The following is a 23,610-nucleotide window of genomic DNA, read 5'->3' as shown; positions in this document are numbered from 1 at the left end:
TTCCTTTTTCCTGCTGCCTCCTTTATCATGACCCAAGTTTGCTTCCATTCAGACTCTAAGATTTCCATACTGTATGTGTTCCTGGGCTGCTCTTACCCTGGAGCTGCTCTGGTCGTTGTGGCAGCCTTCTCTGGCTCTTGCTAAGGAACCTGTGATAGCCATGAGGCACCAGCCCAGCACCCCCACCCGGCTCACGGCGTTCCTTCTAAGCTGTGCAGTGGTACTTAGCCCCTGAGGCAGAATGCCCATTTCTGAACCTGTCTTGGCCTTTCCAGCTGTGACCCTCTGCACTCTCCACCTCCAGACACAGAGTTACTTTCTTCCTGTGCCATACTCACCTCCAAATGAGCAAGCACCTTGAGCTTCACTGGATTTCTGTTCCTGGAGACTATCTCATTTTAGCTTGAAGTCTCATCTGGTAAACTGTCCATGCAGAAATGTGTCCTTAGGTTATCTGCTGTCTTATAAAGAGAAGGGGAAAACAGTCTGATACATCTTCATTTATCTCACAGGAATGGAGTTAATCCTCCCTATGAAAGATGTACCCTTCAGTCATAACCCCAGTCCTCTTATTCCCATTTTACATATGAGGAAACTGAGGCTCAGAGGTCACATAGTAAACTGGTTTGAACTCAGGCTGTCTGACTGAAGATCCTGGAAGTATAACTGGTACTGCCTGTGACAGTCCAGTATGGTTCTTATGGTCCTGAGATCCTTTACCTATCCATCCCAAAACCACTCCCATGTGGTTCCCACTTTCCTCCCTTCACTCTTCACAGGGAAAACAAGCAGGAACCCTAGTATCATTTGTGTCTTGGCCTGAATCATACTGTGGTGTGGGAGTGATGCCTTTGTCATCTGTAGCACTTGTGCCCATTAAGCACACACACAGCTTTGAGAGCAAGCAAATAAGTCCTGCTCTCAGTTTACAGACATGAGCTGAATCTCTCCTTAGGGTTACAGATGCTGGTAAGCCCCTCCTTGCTACCCAGGTGGAGGCTGCAGGAAGGCAGTTTAGCTTTCTAAGAGTTAAAACCTTCCTGAGCAGCTGAGTTGTTAGAAATGGAGATAGTTGCTGCTGGGGAAGTGTGGCCAGTTCCAATTTTGATAGGGCTTTTAGGTGAGACTCCGCATTTGGAGAGTGGATGGGCTGTGTGTCTTGGGAGATACTCTTTGACCCTGAGAGGATGGGACTCTGTGAACCTGGAATGGATCTAAGATGATTAAATACTTGGATGGATGCAGGTACTGTGATTAAGATCCTGCCTGGAACAGTCCTGTCTCATCTGAGTGCTTGACCTTGTATTTCTGCTCTGCTTCTGATTTCTGTTTCCTGCTAATGTGTATTTTGGGATACATCAGGCAGTGATTCAAGTACTGGTATCCCTTGGGAAGCTCTGAGTTCTGAGCTCGTGACTTTGACTTGGCCCAGAGATTACTGTTGAGGGGCATTTAGAGGCGTGAACCAGCAGATGGGAGTTGTTTGTGCATCTCTGTTTCAAATAAATAATATATATATTTAAATGAGGTGGTAAGATACAGTGCTTGTAGGACAGTGTCTTTTCACATCACTGACACACTTGGAGGAGTGAAAGTTGTAGTTCAGACCTCACAGCCTGTACCTTAGCTACCAAGGAAAGCATGCAGCTTGCAGCAGATGCAGTGATTGGACCGCAGAGCATTGCCCAGGGGTTGGTGTGGACCCTGGAGCCTGGGCCTGTGCCTCCTGGGGAAGTGTAGAAACCACTGTCTGCTGTTGCAGGGAGCTCTGCTGGCTTTTCATTGCAGAAATGAATGGAATCATATGCTGAATATTCAAAACGGAAAAAAAAAAAAACCCAAGCCATAAGGGCGACACTACGGATACATAGGAAACTATACTTATGCCTCTAGTAGGATCATTTTTTTAATTTTTAAAAAAGATTTATTTATTTTTGTTAAAAAGTCAGATATACAGAGAGAAGCAGAGACAGAGAAAGATCTTTCGTCCATTGATTCACTCCCCAAGTGACTGCAATGACTGGAGTTGAACCAGTCTGAAGCCAGAAGCCTCTTCTGGGTCTCGCACGCAAGTGCCAGTTCCCAAGGTTTTGGGCTGTCCACGACTCCTTTCCCAAGCTACAGGAAGGAAGCTGGATGGGAAGTGAGGCCACTGGGAGAAGAACCGGTACCCATGTGGATCCAGGTGTGTATAAGGTGAGGACTTTAGCCACCAGTCCATCTAGTAGGATTCCTTATGAAAGTGCATTGTATGACAATGGAGAGGGTTTTCTGCCTTGTGTGTATTTTGAGCTCGCTGTAATTTTCCTTTGTTCTGTATTTGAATTTTCAGTAAGAAGAGGAGACAAAGGAATCATGGCTTCTGATGCTAGTCATGCGCTGGAAGCTGCCCTGGAGCAGATGGACGGGATCATTGCAGGTGTGCTAGGGGGCTCAATGGCTAATGTTTCATACCCCACATGCCAGAAACCTTCTCTTATGTTCTTGTTCTGGAATATAAAGAAGCTCCTGGTTAAATTTATTTTTAAATAGTTTTGTTGTACATGCTCATGTCATTTTCTGTCCTTCTCTCTCTCCTCCCTTCACGGCCCTCCCCTCTCCCCCTCCTCATATGTGTGCCTTTAAGGACTTGCAGAGCTGTGCTGTTGGTGTGATGGTTTGGATGTTTCTCTGCTGAGACACATGCATGCTTGTCACTGTTACAGTTTAGATCCTGGCTGGGAGACAGTTTGTGTGCAGTGATATTGATTCTGTTGTAAATGTTTCAGAGCACATCTTGGCTAATTACAGCCGAGCTGAAACTCAAAATCTGGCAGACTTTGCCAACTAAGGCAGGTGTTAGCTCCCTTCTCCAGCTAATTTCCAGTGTGTTTTAGAAGTGGGAGGTAATTTTGTATTGAATCATGTAATGATTACAATGTTTGCTATGCCATGCATTTTGTTGTGGTTGCTGTTGTATTTTAAAAGCTTCCAGCTCCACTGTTTGCTTTTTTAGTGTTTGCCTTCACCAGTAGGGAACTTTGGTAGAAAAGATCCAGCAACACTGTGGTTAATTGGGAAAGAATAGTCAGTGGGTTGCTTAGACTGATTAATCTCCCCAACGCTGGTAGCTGAAGCCTACATTGATAATAACAAACTTCATGTTGAAAATCCTTCCAAGGCACCGGTTCATGTCCCAACACTTCACTTCTGATCCAGCTCCCTGCTTATGACTTGAGAAGGCAGCAAAGGATGGCTCAAGTCTTTGGGATCCTGCACCCACTTAGGAAATCTTGAAAGACATTCCTGGCTCCTGGCTTTGGATCTGCTCAGCTCTGGTCATTGCAGCCATTTGGGGAGTGAACCAGTGGATTAGAAGATTTCTCTGTCTCTCTGTCTCTCTTTTCTGTAGATCTGTCTTTCAAATAAATATTAAAAAAAAAAAAGTTAAAGAAAATCCTTCCAAAAGGCTCCAGATCTTCTGTGCTTACCTAGCACAATCTAGCAGCCTTATTTGCAAAGGATGTGCTGCTTTGAGACTTTGCTCTTTGCTGTGTAAGGCGTGGCTGGAGGAGCCGGGGAGGAAGATATGAGGTAAGTGTGGTTATACTGTAGGTAGTACCCTAGATCTCACTGCAGTGGTACGTCTGACTCACAGTACATTCTATTTGATCTCTCTGCAGTGATCTTGATCTCTCTACAGTGGTATATCTGACTCACAGAAGGTTCTGGGTATTTGAACCTAGGCATGGGCAGGAGAGGTGTCTCTGTAATATAGCTTCTTCATGCTCTTCCTTCCACTGTAACATGTTCTAGTTGTCATCTGTCAGGGTTTCAAGTTTTTAGTATACAAAAGAAACCTTGAGAGGCCATTACTGTTGTCCTGCTTTCCAGAGGTTCCACAGATTGTGATATCCTATTCTAGATGACAGTCTCTGGTGAGTTATTGAGAAGAAAGTAAGGAGGGTTGAGAGGCTAAGATGGATGCTCCCAGGGGCTCATGTCCATTGAGGTGAAAGCCATACATAGGTAGGCTAAGGTTAGCACTTCTGAGTCCCCAGCCAGGGCAGAAGAAGAGACTGAATGAGACTCTAGTAGAGCTTTTGGATGCTGGCGAGGGCTTAATGAGAAGTAATCTTTCCTCATGTTGCATTTTCTCCTTTGTCAAAGACCATATAACTATGTTTATATGGGTCTATTTCTGGGCTCTGTATTCTGTTCCACTGATCTCTTCTGTAATACTTCCTTGGGGACTCGGGAGAGGAGCTTTCTCTGGTCCTTATTTAGTTCCAACTTTGGATCCCCACCCTGTCTTGCAAGGACCATCAAGGGTCTCTCCGGAGCCCCCCCCACCCCCCAAAAAAGAAATTAGATCAGGTAGACAGAGACCAATAAGGAAAGCTTAGATCTAGACAGGAAACAGTCAGCTTGGACTCACATATACCTGAATAGGTAGGACACAAAGATCAGTTACTCCTCACTAAGGTATTGAAGATTTCTCTGCACACCCCTCCTAAAACTGTTCTGCTCCTCAATTGTTAACATATGGCATGTTTGAGTTATAAGCCTATTTTTACTATCCTAAAATTCATGAATTCAATAAAAATCATGCTTGAATACTATAAGCTGCTAAATATAAAAATGAAAATAGACACAAGACAGCTGAATGGTACCCTATAACCATTTTAAGGTGTATAGCAGCCAGTTGTGTATAAACTAAAACTGAAATGCCAATGAGGTAGTCACAGGATGTGGTTAAGAATTTTGCATTTTCTAACATATTGGTCACTCAGTACGATGTCAGTTAACTTCATGATGTTGTAAATCGTTGCTGAAGTTGTGTAGTGACTTTTCATTGGTGGAGATGATATTCTGCCAGCTCTACTTTCAGACCAGGGATGGTCTCCCAATGAAACCGTTGAATTTGTCTGGACAATAAGATCCTGGAATCTCTGCATGGTACATGCCCACAGTGAAGGAATCATTCCTGGACATGGACTGTACTACTGTAGCAATATGGAGGGGAGGGTGTAGGGAAGGGTTGGGGGAAATCACAGAGCCTATGAAACTGTGTCAGAAAACAAAATTTAAAAAAAATAATGAAGTCTGAGACAGTTGAGCAACATGTCCTTTGCTGATTTGTAGGGAGGAATACTGCAGCCAGATTTTATTCAGATTCTAGCTCTGTGCTTCAGTTTAGTCTTATTTAAGTGGGAAAAATAATAGTACCCACTTGAAAGGGTTTCTTGTATTAACAGATGTAAGATGCTTAGAGTAATGTCTGGCACATAGTAAGCACTATCAAATGTCAGCTCTTAATGAGGGACAAAATAAGGGGAAAAAACTCATGTTGAGTCTTTTCAGAGGACATAAAGTTCTCATTCAAGCTTATGTGTCTCAATCTGAGTTTTTTGGTCTTCATTTGTGTGCATTCATTTCTGGATTTATCAGGCCTCTACCAGGATGATACAAAGTCTGCTGATTGCCTTGTTTCTGTTCTTGCCTTATTACACACAGACTCACTTCCATGGAGCATCAGATCACGCTCCCAAATGTTAATTAAATCATGTTACTAATAACAAAACTCTTCAGTGGCTTTCTGTCTTAGGATAAAATCTTAAGTCCTCATCATAGAGAGCAGTTCATGATGTCATCTGGCCTCGGCTGCCTTTTTGGCTACAGATCTTTCACTTTCCCTCGTCTTGTCTCACTTTGGTCTTGTGCACTGGCCCTGGTGCTTGCTGGCCCTCTCCTGGAATGCTCTCTTCCAGATGTGCCCAGATTTCTGCTCTGACTTCTGTGTGTCAGAAGGCTTTCCCTGGCTCTGTCCAGCTAATATAGCATCCCCACCTCACTTTATGTTCGTATCCTGTTATATTTCTTCATGGTATTTATCACCCTCTGGCCTATAGCATTCATGTTTGTCTCTGTTTATTGTCCGCCTGCTATACCAGGATACAAGTGCCAAAAGGACAGAGGCTCTGTTGCTGTACCCACAGTGCTGCCACTGGTCAGTGGCACTTGAACAGCGTTGCCAAATATCTGTCAAATGTACAGAGATGCTTCAAAATGAATTCCTGGAAAAGGAAATTTGAAAAAAGGTTTGTTTTGGTGCAAAAATAACATAATCATTGGAAAACTTTCTCATAATATGCATTTGCTGTAAGCTTTCTGAAGACTCCTTATATACTTTATTTACTTTCAGAATAGGTTCTCTTTGTCATTAGTTAAGAGGCTGTTACTGATTTCTGTGTGTATCCTCTATCTGGCTGCACACTGGACCTCACTTATTATTTTGTCTGTGTGTTTCTGGGAGTCTTTCTTTTTGGAATAACAGATAACTAATTTGTTTAGCTATTATTCATTAAAAGGATTCTAATCACTGCTTGCCCTCAATTTTTTTTTTAATATTTGTTCATTTATTTGAAAGGCAGAGTTAGAGACAGGGAGAGGGAAAGAGAAGGTAGTGGGGAAAGGAAGAAGTTTTCCATCCTCTGGTTCACTCCTGAAATGACTGCAGTGTCCAGGGCTGGACCAGGAGTTTCATCCGTGGAAGTTTCATGAGTGGAAGGGGCCAAAGCATTTGATGCATTCTCTGTTGTTTTCTCAGATCATTAACAGGGAACTGGATCAGACGAGATCGGGTGCGTTTAGGGTGGTATGGCTGTAGACAACAGGGAGCTGGATCAAAAGCAGAGCAGCCAAGACTCAAACTGGTACTCATATGGGATACCAGCAATCTACTGTGGCACAGCACTGGCCCCAGAATAATGGTCTCACTATTTACCTATTTCATACCACTGTCAGTATTAACACAGGTAATGTACATAGAATGGTGCCTGTCTGGGAGCCAGTATTGTGGCACAGCAAGTTAAACCACAGCCTGAAATCCCATCTAAGTGCCAGTTCAAGTCCCAGATTCTTTTTTTGTTTTAGTTTATTCATTTTTATTTCAAAGTCAGATATACAGAGGAGAGACAGAGAGGAAGCTCTTCTGTCTGATGATTCATGCCCCAAGTGAGTGCAACGGTCAATGCTATGCCGATCTGAAGCCAGGTGCCAGGAAAGTTCTTCAGGTCTCCCACATGGGTGCAGGGTTACAAGGCTTTGGGCCGTCCTCAGCCACCTTCCCAGGATACAAGCAGGCAGCTGGATGGAAAGTGGAGCTGCCAGGATTAGAACCAGAACCCATATGGGATCCCGACATGTTCAAGGCGAGGACTTTAGCCACTAGGCCACTGTGCTGGGCCCAAGTCCTGGATTCTTTACTTTATGTACAGCTCCCTGCTAATGTACCTAGGAAAAAAGAAAGAAATGGCCTAAATACTTGGACCCCTTTACTCATAGGGAGATATGAAAGAGTTGCAAAATCCTGGCTTTGACCTCGTCCAGCCCCTGCCATTGAGGCCATTTGTGAAATAAAAAGCAGATGAAAGATCTCTCTCTCTTGCTTGGCTCTTCTTGTCTCTCATTCTCTCTTATACACACACACATGTATATATTTTTTAAAAGACTTAGTGCCTATTTGAAAAAGGGCTCAGTTGGTACAAGTTGTTGTTTATTCAAATGATGCCAGTCATAGTGCTCAAAGATGGCAGCACTAAGATCATATAAGATCCTGAATATGTATGTATGTATGTATGTATTTTAATAGTTTTTACTTATTTGAAAGGCAAAAGGGTTAGCATTATAGCACAACAGCTTAAGTAACCACCCTTGATGCCAGAATCCCAATGTGAAGAGCCCATGTGAGTCTCATTGCCCTACCTCAAATCCAGCTTTCTGTTAATGTGTCTATGAAGGCAGAGTAATATAACCCAAATGTTTGGCCCCTGGGTTTCTCCATGGGTGGGAGACCACTTATGATGGAGCTCCTGTTTCCTGGCTTTGGCTTAATCCAGCCACAGCTGTTATAACCATTTGGGGAGTAAATCAGCAGTTGAAAAATTGGCTTGTTTCCTTTCAAATGAATACTTATTATTTTTTTTTAAGAAAAGCAGAGAGGGCTAGCACAGTGACTCAATTGGCTAATGCTCAGCCTGCAAGCTTTGACATTCATATGGGTGCCACTTTGTGTACCAGCCACTCCAATTTCCATCCAGTTCTCTAATTATGGCTTTGGAAAGCAGTGGAGGATGCCATAGAGCCTTGGGACCCTGCACTTTTGTGGGAGACCCAGTCGAGACTCCTGGCTTAAGATTGACTTAGTTGGCGGCTGTGGGGGGTGCCCCTGCCAGGTCAGACCCAATGTGGGGGACTCACGCCAAAGACACTGCCGGAAGGCAGTAAACGAGTCCTTGGCTTCCTCCAGGGTGGCCAGTGCACCAAGTGGTGCCAGGCTTTGCCTGCTGGCCGCCCAGCAGTGAACTCTGGGGTTTTTAAGGTATGTAGATGCTGCCTGGGGACACCCATGACTAAGGCCAGTTTTAGTGTAGGTGAGAAGTGAATATTGGGTGATTCCCAGTGACAGGGTCATGAAAGTTTTAGGCATGCATGGGGACTGAGACCTGGTGGTTTGGAGGGAAGTAGCCAGAAGATAATTTGGGTTAGACAGATTCACCAGCCCAATTAGGAATCAAGAGATGGGCTTTTAGCATAGAATATCACTGATCGTCACAAACCAGCCCATACCAAAGGTATGGATGGGGGCCTCTTTGGCAGTGTTGGGTACCATTACCCAACTGGGTGGTGGAGTGGTGGAATGGTCACATTTGGCAAAGTCAAGACACTATCCAGCACGTGAGAGAACTTGGAATGGGGGTAGATTCTGTGGGGTTGTGTGGGCCTAACCCTGTAGAAATACCATGTCCCCCTGGTTAGCTCACAAGCTGGGGTTGCAATGGACTAAGCTAGGTATGACCATGCCACCTGCCATCACGCACGGGTAAGGGAACCCACAATAGTCAGGGCAGGTCAAGGCAGCAGCACCTGAATGTGCATCCTAAAATAGGATGTCGGGTAGGCCGGGCTGCCACTGGAAGGGGGCAGAATAGGCAGGGCTGAACAAACCTTAACTCACAAGAAATAGCAGAAATCAGGTTGGAGCACAGGTCATGCCAAGTAGGTCCTTGCACCTACTGATCTGCGTGAAACAGGGATGCTAAGCCACGGCATTTAAGGGGCCAGGACAAGTGAGGGGCTCTGCCAAGCTGAATCAGAGCAACCACTGGCCTGCACATGATCTAAGGCTGGGAATAGGCCCGGTTGGGGAGCTAAGGGAACACCCTAGCTGGGTTGAGTTTCCCACCAGGGAGCGCATGGGTTGGAATTGGGGCTGCGTTCTGATCAGGATACAATTGTAATCTCACTTAGCACAAGTGTGGACTGGGACTGGAAGCGCCAAGCCGGGCCAGACTCCAACACCATCTGGTACTCTGGAGGACCAGGGGAGATGTGTGACAGACTAGGCTAGGTCTCAGCCCTTACTGAACCATGTGTGAGCTGTATTGGGGTATGGAAGAGCTGTGGCTGGGTTGAAACATCCAACAGATGGGTTGAAGAACCAGATTGGGTTGAAGGCCAGTCAGGAAAAGCTACTGTTCCTACTAGGACAGGAGGTGAACTGAGTAAGGCTGGCTCATGAAACCACTGTGAGAGTTTCTGATAGAGGAGCCTGGACAACTTCTCTGGCAGGACACTGTCCCTGCAGGTAAGCGCAAGAAGCACAATAGGAAACAGCCCAGAACAGGCAATGGAAATTATCCCACTGGCATACACATGGCATGGGTTGGGGGCAGACCAGGCTGAACCTGTTCACATCAACATCACCCGCTGGCGAATCCGAGCATCAGAGCAGAGTGTGGGTCGAGCTAGGTTCGGTTGCGACACATACCAGTACACATTAAGGAAAGCCAAGGTGAGATGAGCCGTACCAGATGTGGTTGTAGCACCCAAACAGCACAGGCAATAATCTGGGGGAGGAGGCAAAGCCGACAGGGGAATGTGGGCTCCCCTGCTGGACAACTACTTCCAATGGAAAGCGTGAGTCGGGATGGGGGCAGATCAGACTAGGCAGGGCTGTAACACCTGTGGGCCTCATGTGAGCTAGATAAGGGAAGGGCCACGGTAGACTGACTATTCCGACTGGTGCAAGCAAAAATTAGAGTGGGTGAGGGTTGGTTGGGCTTAGCTGCACCATTAGCTGGCAGAGACTGGCACTTGCAGCTAATTCTGTCAAGTCAAATGCCAGAACCACCTGGAGACTGCATAATCTGGGAATGGGTGTGGCCTAGAAGGGAAATAGTGGGCACCTCCCTTGGGGTTACCACTCTCACTGGACAGCACAAAAACCAGGACAGGGGTGGGGGTGGCTAGACAGAAAGGCACCTGCCAGTAGGTGTATGGGTTGGATAGTAGGTTGGTTGGATTAAACTAGGCTTCAATGCCTATTGACATGTACAGGAGCTAAATGGGATGTGGGACAGACTGGACAAGCCTGCGGTACATAAGCAAGCATGGGAACCAGGGTAGAGGCAGAACGGTGGGCGTTATGGGGAGTCACCCTAACTAGGCTGCAGCTCTAACTGGTTTGTGTGAGGACCGAGTAAGAAGTGGGTAGGCTCGAGCTGGACTGTAGCACTCGTTGGTTCATGAGGAAGATAGGGCTGGAAACAGAACGGACCCAGCAGTCTCAACGACCAGCATGTGCATAAGCTCATCGGTGTGACGGACATTGTTGGAGTCTGTACTAGCAAAGTCACACAAGAATCAGGTCTGGGATCATCTCATATGAAGTTTCTTTGGAGATCCCTTCAACTGAACCCGAACCATGAATAGACTACCAGCCAGTGGACTCTAAATAGGTTTCATGGCGATTAGAATGGCGAGATTGGCAGCAATCCAGAACTGAGGAACTATCAAAACTGTTTGAGCAGGACCCTCAGAGCATGCCTCCTGTTGGGGATCTGGGATGGGTGGGAGGTTGGGTGGGGCTTTTCCCTTTGTTACTCCTCTAACCCCAGATACAGTGAAAAATGATAATATTAGTATGGAAACAATGGTTTTACCCATTTTCACTCTGTAGCCCTTGACCCTTTGTACCTTGATCAACTAAGATTATTAAAAAATAAATAATTAATTAAAAAGAAGAAAGATTGACTTAGCTTCAGCTATTGTGGCTATTTAGAGAGTGAACCCGTAGATGAAAGCTCTTTTTGTCTCTCCTCTCTGTAAATCTACCTTTCAAAATTGAAAAACAAGAACAACAACAAAAAGAAAGCAAGCAAAGCAGAGACAGGAGCAGATAGATTTTTTTATCTACTGATTAATTTCCCAAATGTTCACAACTATCATGGCTGGGTCGGACCAAAGTCTGGAGACTGAAACCCAATCTGAGTTTTCCATGTAGGTGGTAGTTACCCAAGTTCTTGAACCATCATTTGCTGCCTCCCAGGATTTGTATTAGAAAACTAGATTGGAAATAGAAGTGGGAAGTGAACTCAGACACTGTTGGGTTGCTTTTATTTTAGTGTATGTGGCTGTCATATCAGAGAGAAACAAATTTAATGGGAGGAGGAAAAAATACTGTTCTGTTATTTACTCTTCTTTAGCTCTAAATCCCATTTCTGCTCTAAGCAAGGGTGACACCACAAAAAGTAAGCTTGAAACCCATGATTTAATACTGTGATGCCACAGATGTACAGAAATGACACTTCTTTGTGAACATTTAAGTCTGCCTCTATTTTCATATTTGCTTGAGATTAAGTGGAGTAATGGAATGACTACTAGCAAAACACAGCTGCTTTTGCATCTGTTGAAAGACTTAAACATGAACGCAATGATTATATTTCTTTTGCTTTTTGAAAACATGTATTTCCATGGAAGACATTTTTGTGGATTCCCTATACAAATAATAATTAGTCATAAAAAAATAAACACAGAATCCTACTAAAATGGGCAAAATTCCTTTGATGATTGTTTATAGTCATAGCACTACATAACAAAATATTTTGCTTTTTCAATTATTCTGAAGTATGCGGTACTTTTCCAAAAAAGGTACACTTTGGGCATGTAATTGTCAATGTTTTTATAGTTGGCCTTTAAAGTAAAAAAAGTTGTCTGTCTACCCCAGTCAACACAAAGAGTTCAGGTTAATGTCACTCCTATAAACAGACCAGAAATGTTCTGAAAAGACATCCTAATGTACTGCCCTGCAAATATAGTGCGATGGCCTTCATCTCAAGGTGGTCAGTGACTTGGGAGGTGTGATGGATACTGGTTCTTATAAATGCAAAAATAAATGCCTTGTAAGCAAGAGGACTAAAAACAGAACTCTTTATTGAAATGAATCTTTGCAAATGAATGGATGTGTCCCAGGTGCACCTGAGCTTGATTAGAACCCCCAAAATGTTGGGAAAGAAAATTCAAAGGACTAATGACAACGCCACTCAGAACATCTGTCAACAATGATTTGTTTCTGGGTCCAGCACAGTGGCCTAGCGGCTAAAGTCCTCACCTTGAATGCAACAGGATCCCATATGGGCGCAGGTTCTAATCCTGACCGCTCCACTTCCCATCCAGCTCCCTGCTTGTGGCCTGGGAAAGCAGTCGAGGATGGCCCAAAGCTTTGGGAGCCTGCACTCGTGTGGGATACCCGGAAGAAGTTCCTGGATCCTGGCTTCGGATCAGCATAGTACCGGCTGTTGCACTCACTTGGGGAGTGAATCATCAGACAGAAGATCTTCCTCTCTGTATATCTGACTTTGTAATAAAAATAAATAAATCTTTAAAAAAAAAAAACAAAAAAACGCAATGATTTGTTTCTAATACAAAAGACCATTATTGCAGCTTCCGGCAGTGTGTTAATCTTTGATGTAATCTTCTTCCTGGTTTGTGCCTGTGATTCTGCCTGCAAATAACACTCTAATTAAATTACAATATCTACATTCGAAATTGACCTATATATAGCTTAGTGACATCTATGTGGATGGTCCAGAGCAACTGCCACAAATGCTTGTTTTGCATATTGTTTAATTTGTAGACTAACAGGTTCAGTGTCTAATCTGTTCAACCACTCTGATGGAGGTCTAGAGCCATGTAGAACAGAGAGCCACTTATTCTGCTCTGCTGTGACAGGGTGTTATTCATGCAATTATCTACAAGCTTGTACTCATTGATGAGAATAGTTAAGAGGAGTCTGTTTTATGACAATTCAAGGGGAGGTTGCCCTGTCTGCTGGATCTCTCTGCCAACTCTGATTATACTCTGGGTTGGTTAAAAGTGTGTGTGTTGGCAGAGGGGAAGATTATGAGGGTAGAGAAAGTTCTGATCAAGTAGAGGTGATTCTTATTGGCTCATGAATGATGTCAGTTGTGGGGTGGAAGACTGATGATGAATCCATGCTTTCAATGGTCCTTGGTTGATCTTGTTCTCTGCTCACTGAGGGGGATCAGCACAGAGCAGATATCAGTAATAGACTAGTGGAACTTAAACTTGCCTGTTACACAGATTTAGGTTGCCAGAGCCCCACCATTGTTTGGGAGAGAGTTGTAGTAGGAATTCAAGATGTGCAGGAAAGTGAAATGTCAAAGACCACTTTTTATATAAAGATGTCAGAATGGTCACTTGGCAAATTGCTTTCAGTAGCTTTCTTCTTTTTTGTTATGGAGCCCACAGCCCATTCCTCTCGGGGAGTGTATCCTCATTCTGTTCACTGAGACTTTGGATTATACTTTAATCTACTGTTCTTCAAAACTTGCTATAGGACTTGGTGCAATGGCCCAGGGGCTAAATCCTCACTTTGTATATGCTGGGATCCATTATGGATCCATTTATACCCCAGCTGCTCTACTTCCTACCCACTCCCTGCTTGTGGCCTGGGAAAGCAGTGGAGGATGGCCCAAAGCCTTGGGACTCTGTACCCTTGTGGGAGACCCAGAGGAAGTACCTGGCTTTGGATCAGCTCAGATCTGGCTATTGCAGCCACTTGGGGAGTGAATCAACAGACAGAAGGTTTTTCTCTCTGTTTCTTCTCTCTGTAAATCTCCCTTTTTAATGAAAATAAATCTTAAAACAAACAAATAAAAGGTTGCTACAGTTTTATGAGCTGAACGCCAAAGCAATGTGGACCTAGTATTTTTCTTGTTGGAGGATTTTCTTTTTGTTTTTAGGCTTTAATTTCATATTATTTGAATCTTGGAAAGTTATGTTTTTCTAAAAATTTTCTTATGTGCTCCTTCTCTCTATTTTGTATTAATTTTTCCAGAGATTATCTTCTTTCATTATTTACAAAGAATTTATTATTCTTTTAATATTCATTATGTTTATATTATTTGATATATATACACACAAACACATATACTCATGAGAGACAACCATCTATCTCCCTCCATAGGTTCTGCATTTATGACTTCAAACAACTGCAGATTGAAAATATGAAGGGGGTGCAGCATGGACATAGCAGGCTGACCTTCCACCTGTGATGCTAACATCCCACTTAGATGCTAGCTTGAGTCCTGGCTGCTCCATTTCTGAACCAGCTTCTTGATAATGGCTTGGGAAAACAGCGGAGCAGGGCCCAAGTCCTTGGGCCCTTGTACCCATGTGGGAAACTCAGAAGAAACTCCTGGCTCCTGGCTTTAGACAGGTCAAGCTTTGGCTGTTGCTGCCATTTGGGGAGTGATCCCATGAATAGAAGATCTCTTGTTTTTCTATCTCCCTCTCTCTTGCTATAGCTCTGACTTTGCAGGCTTTTGGGTATGAATCAGTGGATGGAAGCACTCCTACCTCTCAAATTTAAAAAAAAGCATATGGGATATGCACATGTTATGTGCAAATATTGTTGCATATGAGAACTTGAGCATCTTCAGGTTTCAGTATCTGCGGTAGATCCTAGAATCAATTCCCCATGGATTCTAACAGACAGCTTTATATAAGATCTATCTATATATAGCTCTATTATGTATATATAGTAAGGTTTCATTTTTATATTCATCATTTGCTGTTTACTTTCTTGGTTTGATCTGGTCTCTTTCAAAACCTTTTAAATTGATTTCTAGCTTAATTATATTATGGTCCAAATGGGCTCTGCTATTTATTCTTTGAGATTTATTGATATTTTATGACATAGACTGGAATATTGCCATTTTTCATTGAGATTTCATGTGTGCTTGGAGGAGTCTATTTTTCTAGGTGTTAAGTAATTTTCTCTATTTGCCCATTATACTCAATTTACTTATTAATTTGTTTGAGTCTTCTCTTTTCTTTCTTTTTCTGTTTACTTGATCAATTAGCTTTTGAGAAAAGTTTACTAAAATTGTAGTGTTAGGTGGTAAATACTTTCTTGCTTGCTTGATCTTATTAGTTTCTGAGAAAAGTTTATTGAAATTGTAGTGTTAGGTGGTAAATACTTTCTTGTTTGCTTGATCTTATTAGTTTCTGAGAAAAGTTTATTGAAATTGTAGTGTTAGGTGGTAAATACTTTCTTGTAATAATTATGGATATTTTGCCTTATATATTTTGGAGGTGTACTTTTATCATGGGTATATCTTTGGAATGATATCTTTATGGAGCGTGGAAGTGTCTTTCATCATCATTCTTCATCCCTAGTAATGCTTTTTGCCTTCAGGAGTATCATGCCCAATGTTAATGTAACTGTTACAGCTGTCTTTTGCTTAGTATTTTCTTGGTATTATCATTATCTATTCTTTTCTTTTCTGTGTACTTTGTTTTAGGTATATTTTTTGCCAATGGAATGCAAATTTAATTTTAGGATTTTTAAAAAAGATTTATTTCTTTTTATTTGAAAGGCAGATTTATAGAGAGAAGGATAGACAGAAAGATTTTCCATCTTCTTGTTCATTTTCCAAGTGTTTACAACTGTTGGAGCTGAGCTAATCTGAAGTTAGGAGCCAAGAGCTTCTTCTGGGCTTCATCCCCAGATGCAGGATCCAAGGCTTTGAGCTGTCATCTACTGCTTTCCCAGGCCATAAGCAGGGAGCTGGATGGGAAGAAGAGCAGCCACGACTCTAATCGCTTCCCGTGTGGGATCCTGGTTTTTACAAGGGAAGGATTAGCCAATTGAGCCTTTGTGTTAGCTCCCCTCCTCCCCCTTTTTAAGGATCTATTTTGACCCCAGCTATAGGCAACTGCCTAGGTTGCATTGTACCTGGGCAAGTGTTACACAGCTGGGAGAAAACCAGCTAATAGCTGACAGGCATCCTGGACCTGGTTAATGCCAAATACATGTTAACCATACCAGTGTGCCAGCATAGTTGCCTATTGTATTTTCTTTTTAAGATATGTTGGCGTAGATGCTGGCATGCCAGCATACAGGGTCTGGGGACCCGTTTGTGAGTATGTTTGGCCCTAGGTAGGCAGGCAGGTCCCCAGGTTGGCATAGTATACCATCAAAGGACTGGGCTTGGAGATTTGCATGCTTGCAGGGTGGAGGGAAGGGCTGTGCATTGCTTAGGGAAATTGGTCTGGAGATATGGGACGGAGGACAGCTGAGCAAGAACATGAGAGATGAGGAGTGATTTCTGGGGGACTTCTACCACTCGGACTGCTACTCTAGCAGGTAAATGAGGGGGCTGAGACTGGATGGTTTAGAGGAAGGAAACTGGAGGACCTTTTGCAGCCAAACCAATACTCCTGCCCATGTGGGAGACCTGAACTGGGATTGCTGCTTTCAATCACTGCCTACCAGCCCACACAAAAGTCCTACATGGCAGGACTTGGCTATAGTACCTGCCAGTGAGTGTTAGGGCAACGTGTGAACCATGTTAGACTGGGCCATGACACCAGCATGCAAGAAAGCTAGGTCTGGGAGCATATTCTGTGGGAGATCGTGAATTCACTCCTGTGGGACTGCCATACCAGCTGATTTGCTCAAGGGCTTGGGGTGGTGACCGGCTGAGCTAGTCATGACCATGTAACTCACCGACACTCATGGTTACTAGGGTTGGGAATAGGCTGGGCTGGTCTATGCGGTATCACCCAAGAATTGGGTGTGCCGTGGGACAGGACACAGTATCTACTAGCACACACAAAGACTGAGACTGGGGAGCATACCGTGTAGGGTAAAGGCCTAGTACCCACTGGCATATGTGAGATCTGAGTCTGGGAGTGGACCTGGTGGGGGAACTTGGGATTTCCCCTGGTGGGCTGAAACTTCTGCTGGTGAGTAGATGAGTCAGGACTGGGAGTTGGTCAGGCCAGGCTTGGCTGTTTCATTTGTCAGCAGGTGTGTGGTTAGCTATGGGGGTGTAGGCTGGGCAGGGCCAGGCCAAACCATAATGCACTGGCATGTACAGGAGCCAGGCTGGGGTGCAGGCCCTGTTGAGTTTGGCTAGGCTATCACACCTGTTGGTTTGCATGAAAGCCAGGGTTGGGGACAGACTGGGCAGGGATAGACTGCCGCATCCACCAGTGAGAGTTGGGACTGGGGGCAGGTGGGGCCATACCAGGCTGTAGCATCTGATGGTAAAGGCCAAGCCAGGTGATAGGTTATGCTGGGCTGGGTTGGAGCAACCACCATCATGTACAAGATCTGTGACTGGAAGCAAGCATGGTTGGGGAGCTAAGGGAACATCCTTGCACTGCTGTGGTTCCCGATGATGAGCACAAAGAGCCAGAGCAGGGATGGCAAACTGGGTTGGACATGGCTGCACCCTCAGCATCTGTATGGACTGGGTCTAGGGTGTGCCAGAGTGAGCTAGGCTCTAGCACTCACTAGTGCCCACAAGAGCCAGAGTTTGTGTAAGATAGGCTGCACTAGATCTCTGCACCCCTGAGCCACGTGAGAGCTGAGTCTGGGGGTGGTTGAGGCATAGCTGAGCTGTAACACTGAACAGTAAGAGCCAGAATGGGTATGGGCTGGTTAAACAAGGCCACTGTACTTGCCAGGACAGGAGGTGGGCCAAGTCAGGCTGGGCCAAGAACCCACCAGTGTGCATGAGATCTGTGACTTAGAAGTGACCTGATAAAGGAGTTTGTGAAATTCCTTTGTCAGGATATAGTCCCTGTAGGTGAGCATAAGAACCAAGGCTGAGAATAACGCAGACCAGGCCAGGTTACGGTACCCACTGGCGTATGTGTGGGGTCTTGTTTGGGGGTGGGCCAGGCTAGGCCAGTTCATAACACCCGCTGGCAGATGTGAAGACAAGAACGGGATACAGGGTAGGCTAGGTTTGGTTACAGCACCAGCCAGTTCACATTAGGCCCAGGACTAAGAACTGACTGAGCAGGAATGGGCTGCCGTACCCACCAGTATGAGCTGAAACTGGGGGCAGGCTCGACCGAGCCAGGCTGCAAATGCTGGATGCTGAGATGAGATGAGCCGTGCCAGGTTGGGCTACAGTTACCACCATGTAAGACCCAGGATGGGGGTGAGCCCAGGAGAGGGGCTGGGAAGGGCTTCCCTGCTGGGCAACTACTCCTACTGGTGAGCATGAAAGCTGCGATTAGGGGCAGATCAGGCTGGACAGGGCTACAGCACCCATTGGCTCACATGTGAGCCAAGTTAGGGGGAGAGCCAGGCTGGGCTAAGTAACTGTATCCACTGGTACGTGCATCAGCTACAGCAAGTGCAGGCTGTTTGGGTTTAGCTGCAGCATCAGCTAGCAGGTGCTGAAACTGGGGGCAAGTCCTGTCAAGCTAGACTGCAGAACCACCTGAAAAGTGCAAGATCCAGGGCTGGGAGTGGGCCTTGTAGAGAAAATGTGAGCACCTCTGCAATGGTCTGTAGCTCCCACTGGTGAGCATGAGAACCAGGACTGGTGGCAGGCCTGGATGGACAGGCTGTGGCACCCACCAGCATGAGTGTCGGCTGGATAGTGGGGTTGGTTGGGCTGAACTAGGTTCCAAAGCCTGTGGATGTGTACGAGAGCTGAATGGGATGAGTGATAGGCTGGACAAGTCTGCTGCATATACTGGTATGTGCAAGAACTGGAGCTGAGGGCAGCTAGTGGGCACTATTGGGGGTCACCTTGACTAGGCTGCAGTTTCCGCTGGTGTCTGTAAGGGTCAAGTATGTGATGGGCAGGGTTAGGCTCGGCCACAGCATCATTGATTTATGAATGAGGTGGGGTTAGGGACAGAACTGACCAGGTGATTGCAACTACTAGTGTGTGTATAGGATGATGTGGTGATTGGCTGAGCTGGACCCTGCGCTGGCTGGCACACACAGGATTCAGGTCTGGGTCATCTGTTTTAAAGTTTCTGGATCACTGGACTCAGAACTCCAACCAAAGTGAAAATCTTAGGATCCATGGTCAGAACTGGGTCTTCACTGTTGTTTGAGCCTGTGCAATGGACAGCATGCACAGATGTACATGGGGGACATGATAACCAGTTCATTGACTGTCGTGGCTTTGACACAGTATCTCTGGGCAAGTGGAAACTCTAAGGTGGACCATGTCAGTCAGTGGACCATGGAAGAATTTCCTCTTGGAGCAATGAAATAATCAGCATTTCAAAACTGTCAAAACTACTTAATCAGTACCCTCAGGAGATGCTCCACATCAGGGACCTGGGATGACATCAGGTACTGATGCAGTTGGGCTGCTGTGAACGGCTCTCCCCACTTCTCTCTTTCCCCCATTCCTCCATCCTCCCCACCCTAGTTGGTGATCATATCACTCTCAACTATGTGAAAATCAACAAAAATAAAATGAGTTTATTATTAAAAACTTATATAAATGTTCTATAATTTTAAAATTCAAATATGTATTTGTAATTACATCAATAATATATGTAATTACATGAGAAAACAAAGCAAACTGTTCCAGGAGAAAAAAAAAGAGGGTTTATTTTGTTTATTTGAAAGCAGAGTTTCAGAGAGAGGGAGAGAGAGAGAGACAGAAAGAGAGAGAGAGCATGTGCTTCTGTCTATTTGTTAGCTCCCTGGGTGACCTCAGTGGCCAGCACTGGACCAGGCCAAAGCCACGAGCCAGGAGCTTCGTCTGGGTTTCCTGAATGGGTGACATGGACCCAAGCACTTGGCCATATTCCACTGTTTTTCCCAAGTCATTAGCACTGTATGGGAAATGAAAAATCTAGTGCCCAAACCAGTGTCCATTTGAGTATGAGAAAACCCTGGCCAATTTTTAGTTTTTAATAAATTTGCTGATGTTCTGTCTTAATTGATTCATTTAATCCTGGGCATATGTTCTTGCTCATTTATGTGAATATTCTCCAGTTATGTGATTGTTTCTTGTTTTGCTCTGTACTTTGCTTTCTTTGTTTTCTTTACTTTCTTGTATTGCTTTGAAACACTGACTTATCTGTGGGTCATTTTATTCCAGATCCAAAGTCAAGTTGCTTTCTTTAAAGTGGATTTTTTCTAGTTGGTTTACTGAGACTGGTGAGACTGCATCCTAATTTTATCCAGAGGTCTTCTTCAATCTCTCTTCTTGCTGAGGCCCTAACCTTCATTTCCTGCCCTATCTAGGCATGTCCAGTGTTAATTTTTCTTTTACATTGTTCTGTTAGTCCTGGGTATCAGGGCACACATTTGCTTATTTGTTGCATAGTGTATGTTGCTATTTGATTTGTTTATTTTAAAGGCAGAGGGACAGAGAAGAGGAGAGTTGAAAGAAGAAGGGAAGGAAGGAGGGAGAGAGATCTTCCATCTGTTGGTTTACTCACCAAATGCAAGTAACAGCCAGGCTTGGGTCAGACTGAAGCCAGGAGTCAGGAATTCTATCCAGGTCTTCCATGTAGGAACTCAAGAACGTGGATCATGGGCTGCTGCCTTCCAGACACATTTGAAGGAAGCTGGCACTGCAGTATGAGATACGGACCTCCCATCTGGCAGCTTCACCTTCTACACTAGAACACCCATCTCTTTTTGAAATTTTTATTTATTTTGTATATGAATGGCAGATTTTACAGAGAGAGGAGAGTCAGAGCGAAAGATTTTCTATCCACTGATTCATTCCTCAAGTGACTACAATGGCCAGAATGGAGCCAATCCAAAGTTGGGAGCCAGGAATTAAGCCTCCCCATGTGCAGGGACCTAGGGATTTAGCCTTCCTACACTGTCTTTGCAGGTGATAAGCAGGAAGCTGGATTAGAAATGGAGCAACTGGGGGCCTGGTGCAGTGGCCTCGTGGCTAAAGTCCTCACTTTGAACGTGCCAGGATCCCATATGGGTACCGGTTCTAATCCCAGCAGCTCCACTTCCCATCTAGCTCCCTGCTTGTGGCCTGGGAAAGCAGTTGAGGATGTCCCAAAGTGTTGGGACCCTGCACCCGTGTGGGATACCCAGAAGAAGTTCCTGGCTCCTGGAATTATGGAGCTTATCAACAAAACCCATCAATTGTTTCTATACTTTTGTTTGGAACTCCTTTTGTTTTGTATATTCCACCAAGTGTTCTCATTCACATGCTGTTCACTCATCTGTTCTCATGCAAATGGTATATCCAACCAGTTATACAAAAGGTATCCATTTGGTTGTTATACAAATATTATCCAATCAGTTGTAATCCTGTGCTCGCTGACCTTCCAGTGTCATAATGTCCTCTGCACTCCCTCCCAAAGTCCCCTCCTGCTCACTACCGATTTCCCTTCTAGTATTACAGTGTGTAGTCCTCCAGGAACAGTCGTAAGTCCATCATTCCACTATTGAAGTGTTTCCCGATATTGTGGGAATGGACAGTGTCAGGGAGTCCAGCATCCTACTGTCAGGATATACTCAGCAGTTTTACTGGGAGTTCATCTTTGGTCTGGATGCAGAAAGACATGCTATATTGTGTTTCCACATCTGGACATGTCAGTCTCTGCTGTACTTCTATTATATTTCCTCTTAAGTACAGATTTGCTGGGCTTTTATAACCCGAAGCCCTAGCTTCAATTCAGGGTCCTTCCTTTACCTCCATTTTTGCTCCAGAGTCAACCTGAACTCACTTTATCTTGAGACCTTGAGATTGCTTTTTTATTTTTTGGCACCCGAGGCTTTCCCCCGCAACCCCTCGGCCCCTATAAAAAAGGTGTTATCTTTTTCAGCTTTTCTGTTTGTTTATTGTGGTGAAGGGAACACTTGGCAGCTGAATCTGTCCTGTGGCCAGAAGTCTCCCCTTTAAACACTAAATTCTTTTTCTAGCATATCATGTGGCCTGGTTTGAGGTTTTCTGAAATGATTGTTCCATGATGATATTATCAGTGCCATTTTCTCTCTTCTGCCTATGCAAGCTTATCAAGGACACAAGAATGCCAGTATTGACTCACTCACTCCATGCCCAAAGAAGGGCTTGAATTCTCTGATGGCCTAGTATCCTATAGGAGATTTCAGTGAAACCTAGAATAGCTATGCAAACTAAAATGCCAAACTCGCTGTTTTTCTTGTTCTACAGATTTAAAAGGAATTTGAAAGTTCAAAAGGAAGGTTATAAAAATAATGAACATTGATCTGTGCCAACACTTTGCATTTTTTATATGTGTGCTTGTTTATATATGTGCTTGCATATGTTTTAATCATACTTTTCTTTGTACTGAATGGTGTAAGGCTAATGTTTCCTAATGTTGTGGAGTCTTCAGTGGTTATTTTCTACTTAGCTATATGCATTATATTCTTTGAATGACCCTGAAATTATTTACTCATCTATTTGGGGACATTTCCCCTACTGTTTCATAATTAAAACACTGCTGAGATCATCCTTAAATATTAATCTTTGACTCCATGCATGATTATATTCCTTCCATTAGATTTCTAGAAGTACAATTGCTAGGGTAAAAGGCATGAATATTTTTTACTGTATCTTGACTTTTTGCCTTTCAAAAAGAGTGGATAGATTTGTATGTTTCAGCACGGGAGGTGTCTGTCTCCCTACATATTTGCCAACATTGACTATTATTGCATTTTCAACCTTAAAAATTTTCTAGGTGAAAAAACTGAGTATCATGTCAGATATTCTACTTATTTATTAGACAGTTAAGATTTTGTATTTTCTAAATTTGATTCCTATTTTGTGTGTAGAAAGTGAATTGGAACTTTTTCTTAGTCATGTATGAAGTTTTCTTTTTACATCTTTTTACACTGATGCTTTGTTGTCATTTTTACAACTAGGTTTTGCTGGCTGTACTTTGTCTGCTTTTTTTTTTTTTAATGTCCAGAAGTTGCTTTTATGTAGTCCTACTTAATGTTCTGTTATGGAATGCTCAGTTACTCTTGGGTCTAGCAGTTCTCTCTATTCCAATTTTTGATCTTTGTATTTCTAAATTTTGTTCTTACATTAAACACAATATCTTCATTTTTCTCTGAGGAAATCCAGCAACATATTTTAATAGTCTATGGGCAATTTCCCAGGATTATACTTCTCAGGTTGTCTTTAACTATTTGTATTGTTTCTTTTACTGGGTCATAAACTACTGTAAAACATAGCATCTTAATGAATATCTATCATGTCTCAGTTCTGTGACCAAAACTCATAAATGATTTACCTTGGTGGTTCTGATTTAGGATCTTTCAGGAGGTTATGGTTAAGACATCAGTTGAGGAGGGGGCTTGGGTGGGGAGGTGTTTGGCATAGTAGTTAGAGCACTGCTTTGGGGCAGTGTCATCCCACATCTGAATGCGAGGGCCCAGATCGTAACTCTGCTTATGATTCGAGTTTCCTGTTCTTGTGTACCTTAGGTGGTGGCCCAAGTATTTTGATCCCTCCCACCCATATGGGAGACCTGGGATAAGGTCTA

The 23,610-nt window shown here is 44.0% G+C and overlaps 1 protein-coding gene across 2 annotated transcripts in view; it reads left to right on the top strand.

Moving 5' to 3' along the window:
- Positions 1-2,334: 2,334 nt before the first annotated feature.
- LOC121162243 (liprin-beta-2) overlaps positions 2,335-23,610 on the top strand; it is a 121,378-nt gene continuing 100,102 nt past the window's right edge. For both annotated transcript variants that reach the window (XM_040989171.1, XM_040989172.1), the window contains exon 1: positions 2,335-2,419. In XM_040989171.1, the coding sequence (XP_040845105.1) occupies positions 2,356-2,419 (64 nt within the window). In that variant the 5' untranslated portion in view covers positions 2,335-2,355. The remainder of the gene's footprint in view (positions 2,420-23,610) is intronic.

The sequence above is a fragment of the Ochotona curzoniae genome, unplaced genomic scaffold (assembly GCF_017591425.1).
Source record: "Ochotona curzoniae isolate NIBS_2020 unplaced genomic scaffold, NIBS_Ocur_1.0 contig_517, whole genome shotgun sequence".
In the NCBI taxonomy this organism is placed as follows: domain Eukaryota; kingdom Metazoa; phylum Chordata; class Mammalia; order Lagomorpha; family Ochotonidae; genus Ochotona; species Ochotona curzoniae.
This window is presented reverse-complemented; position numbering and strand designations above follow the sequence as displayed.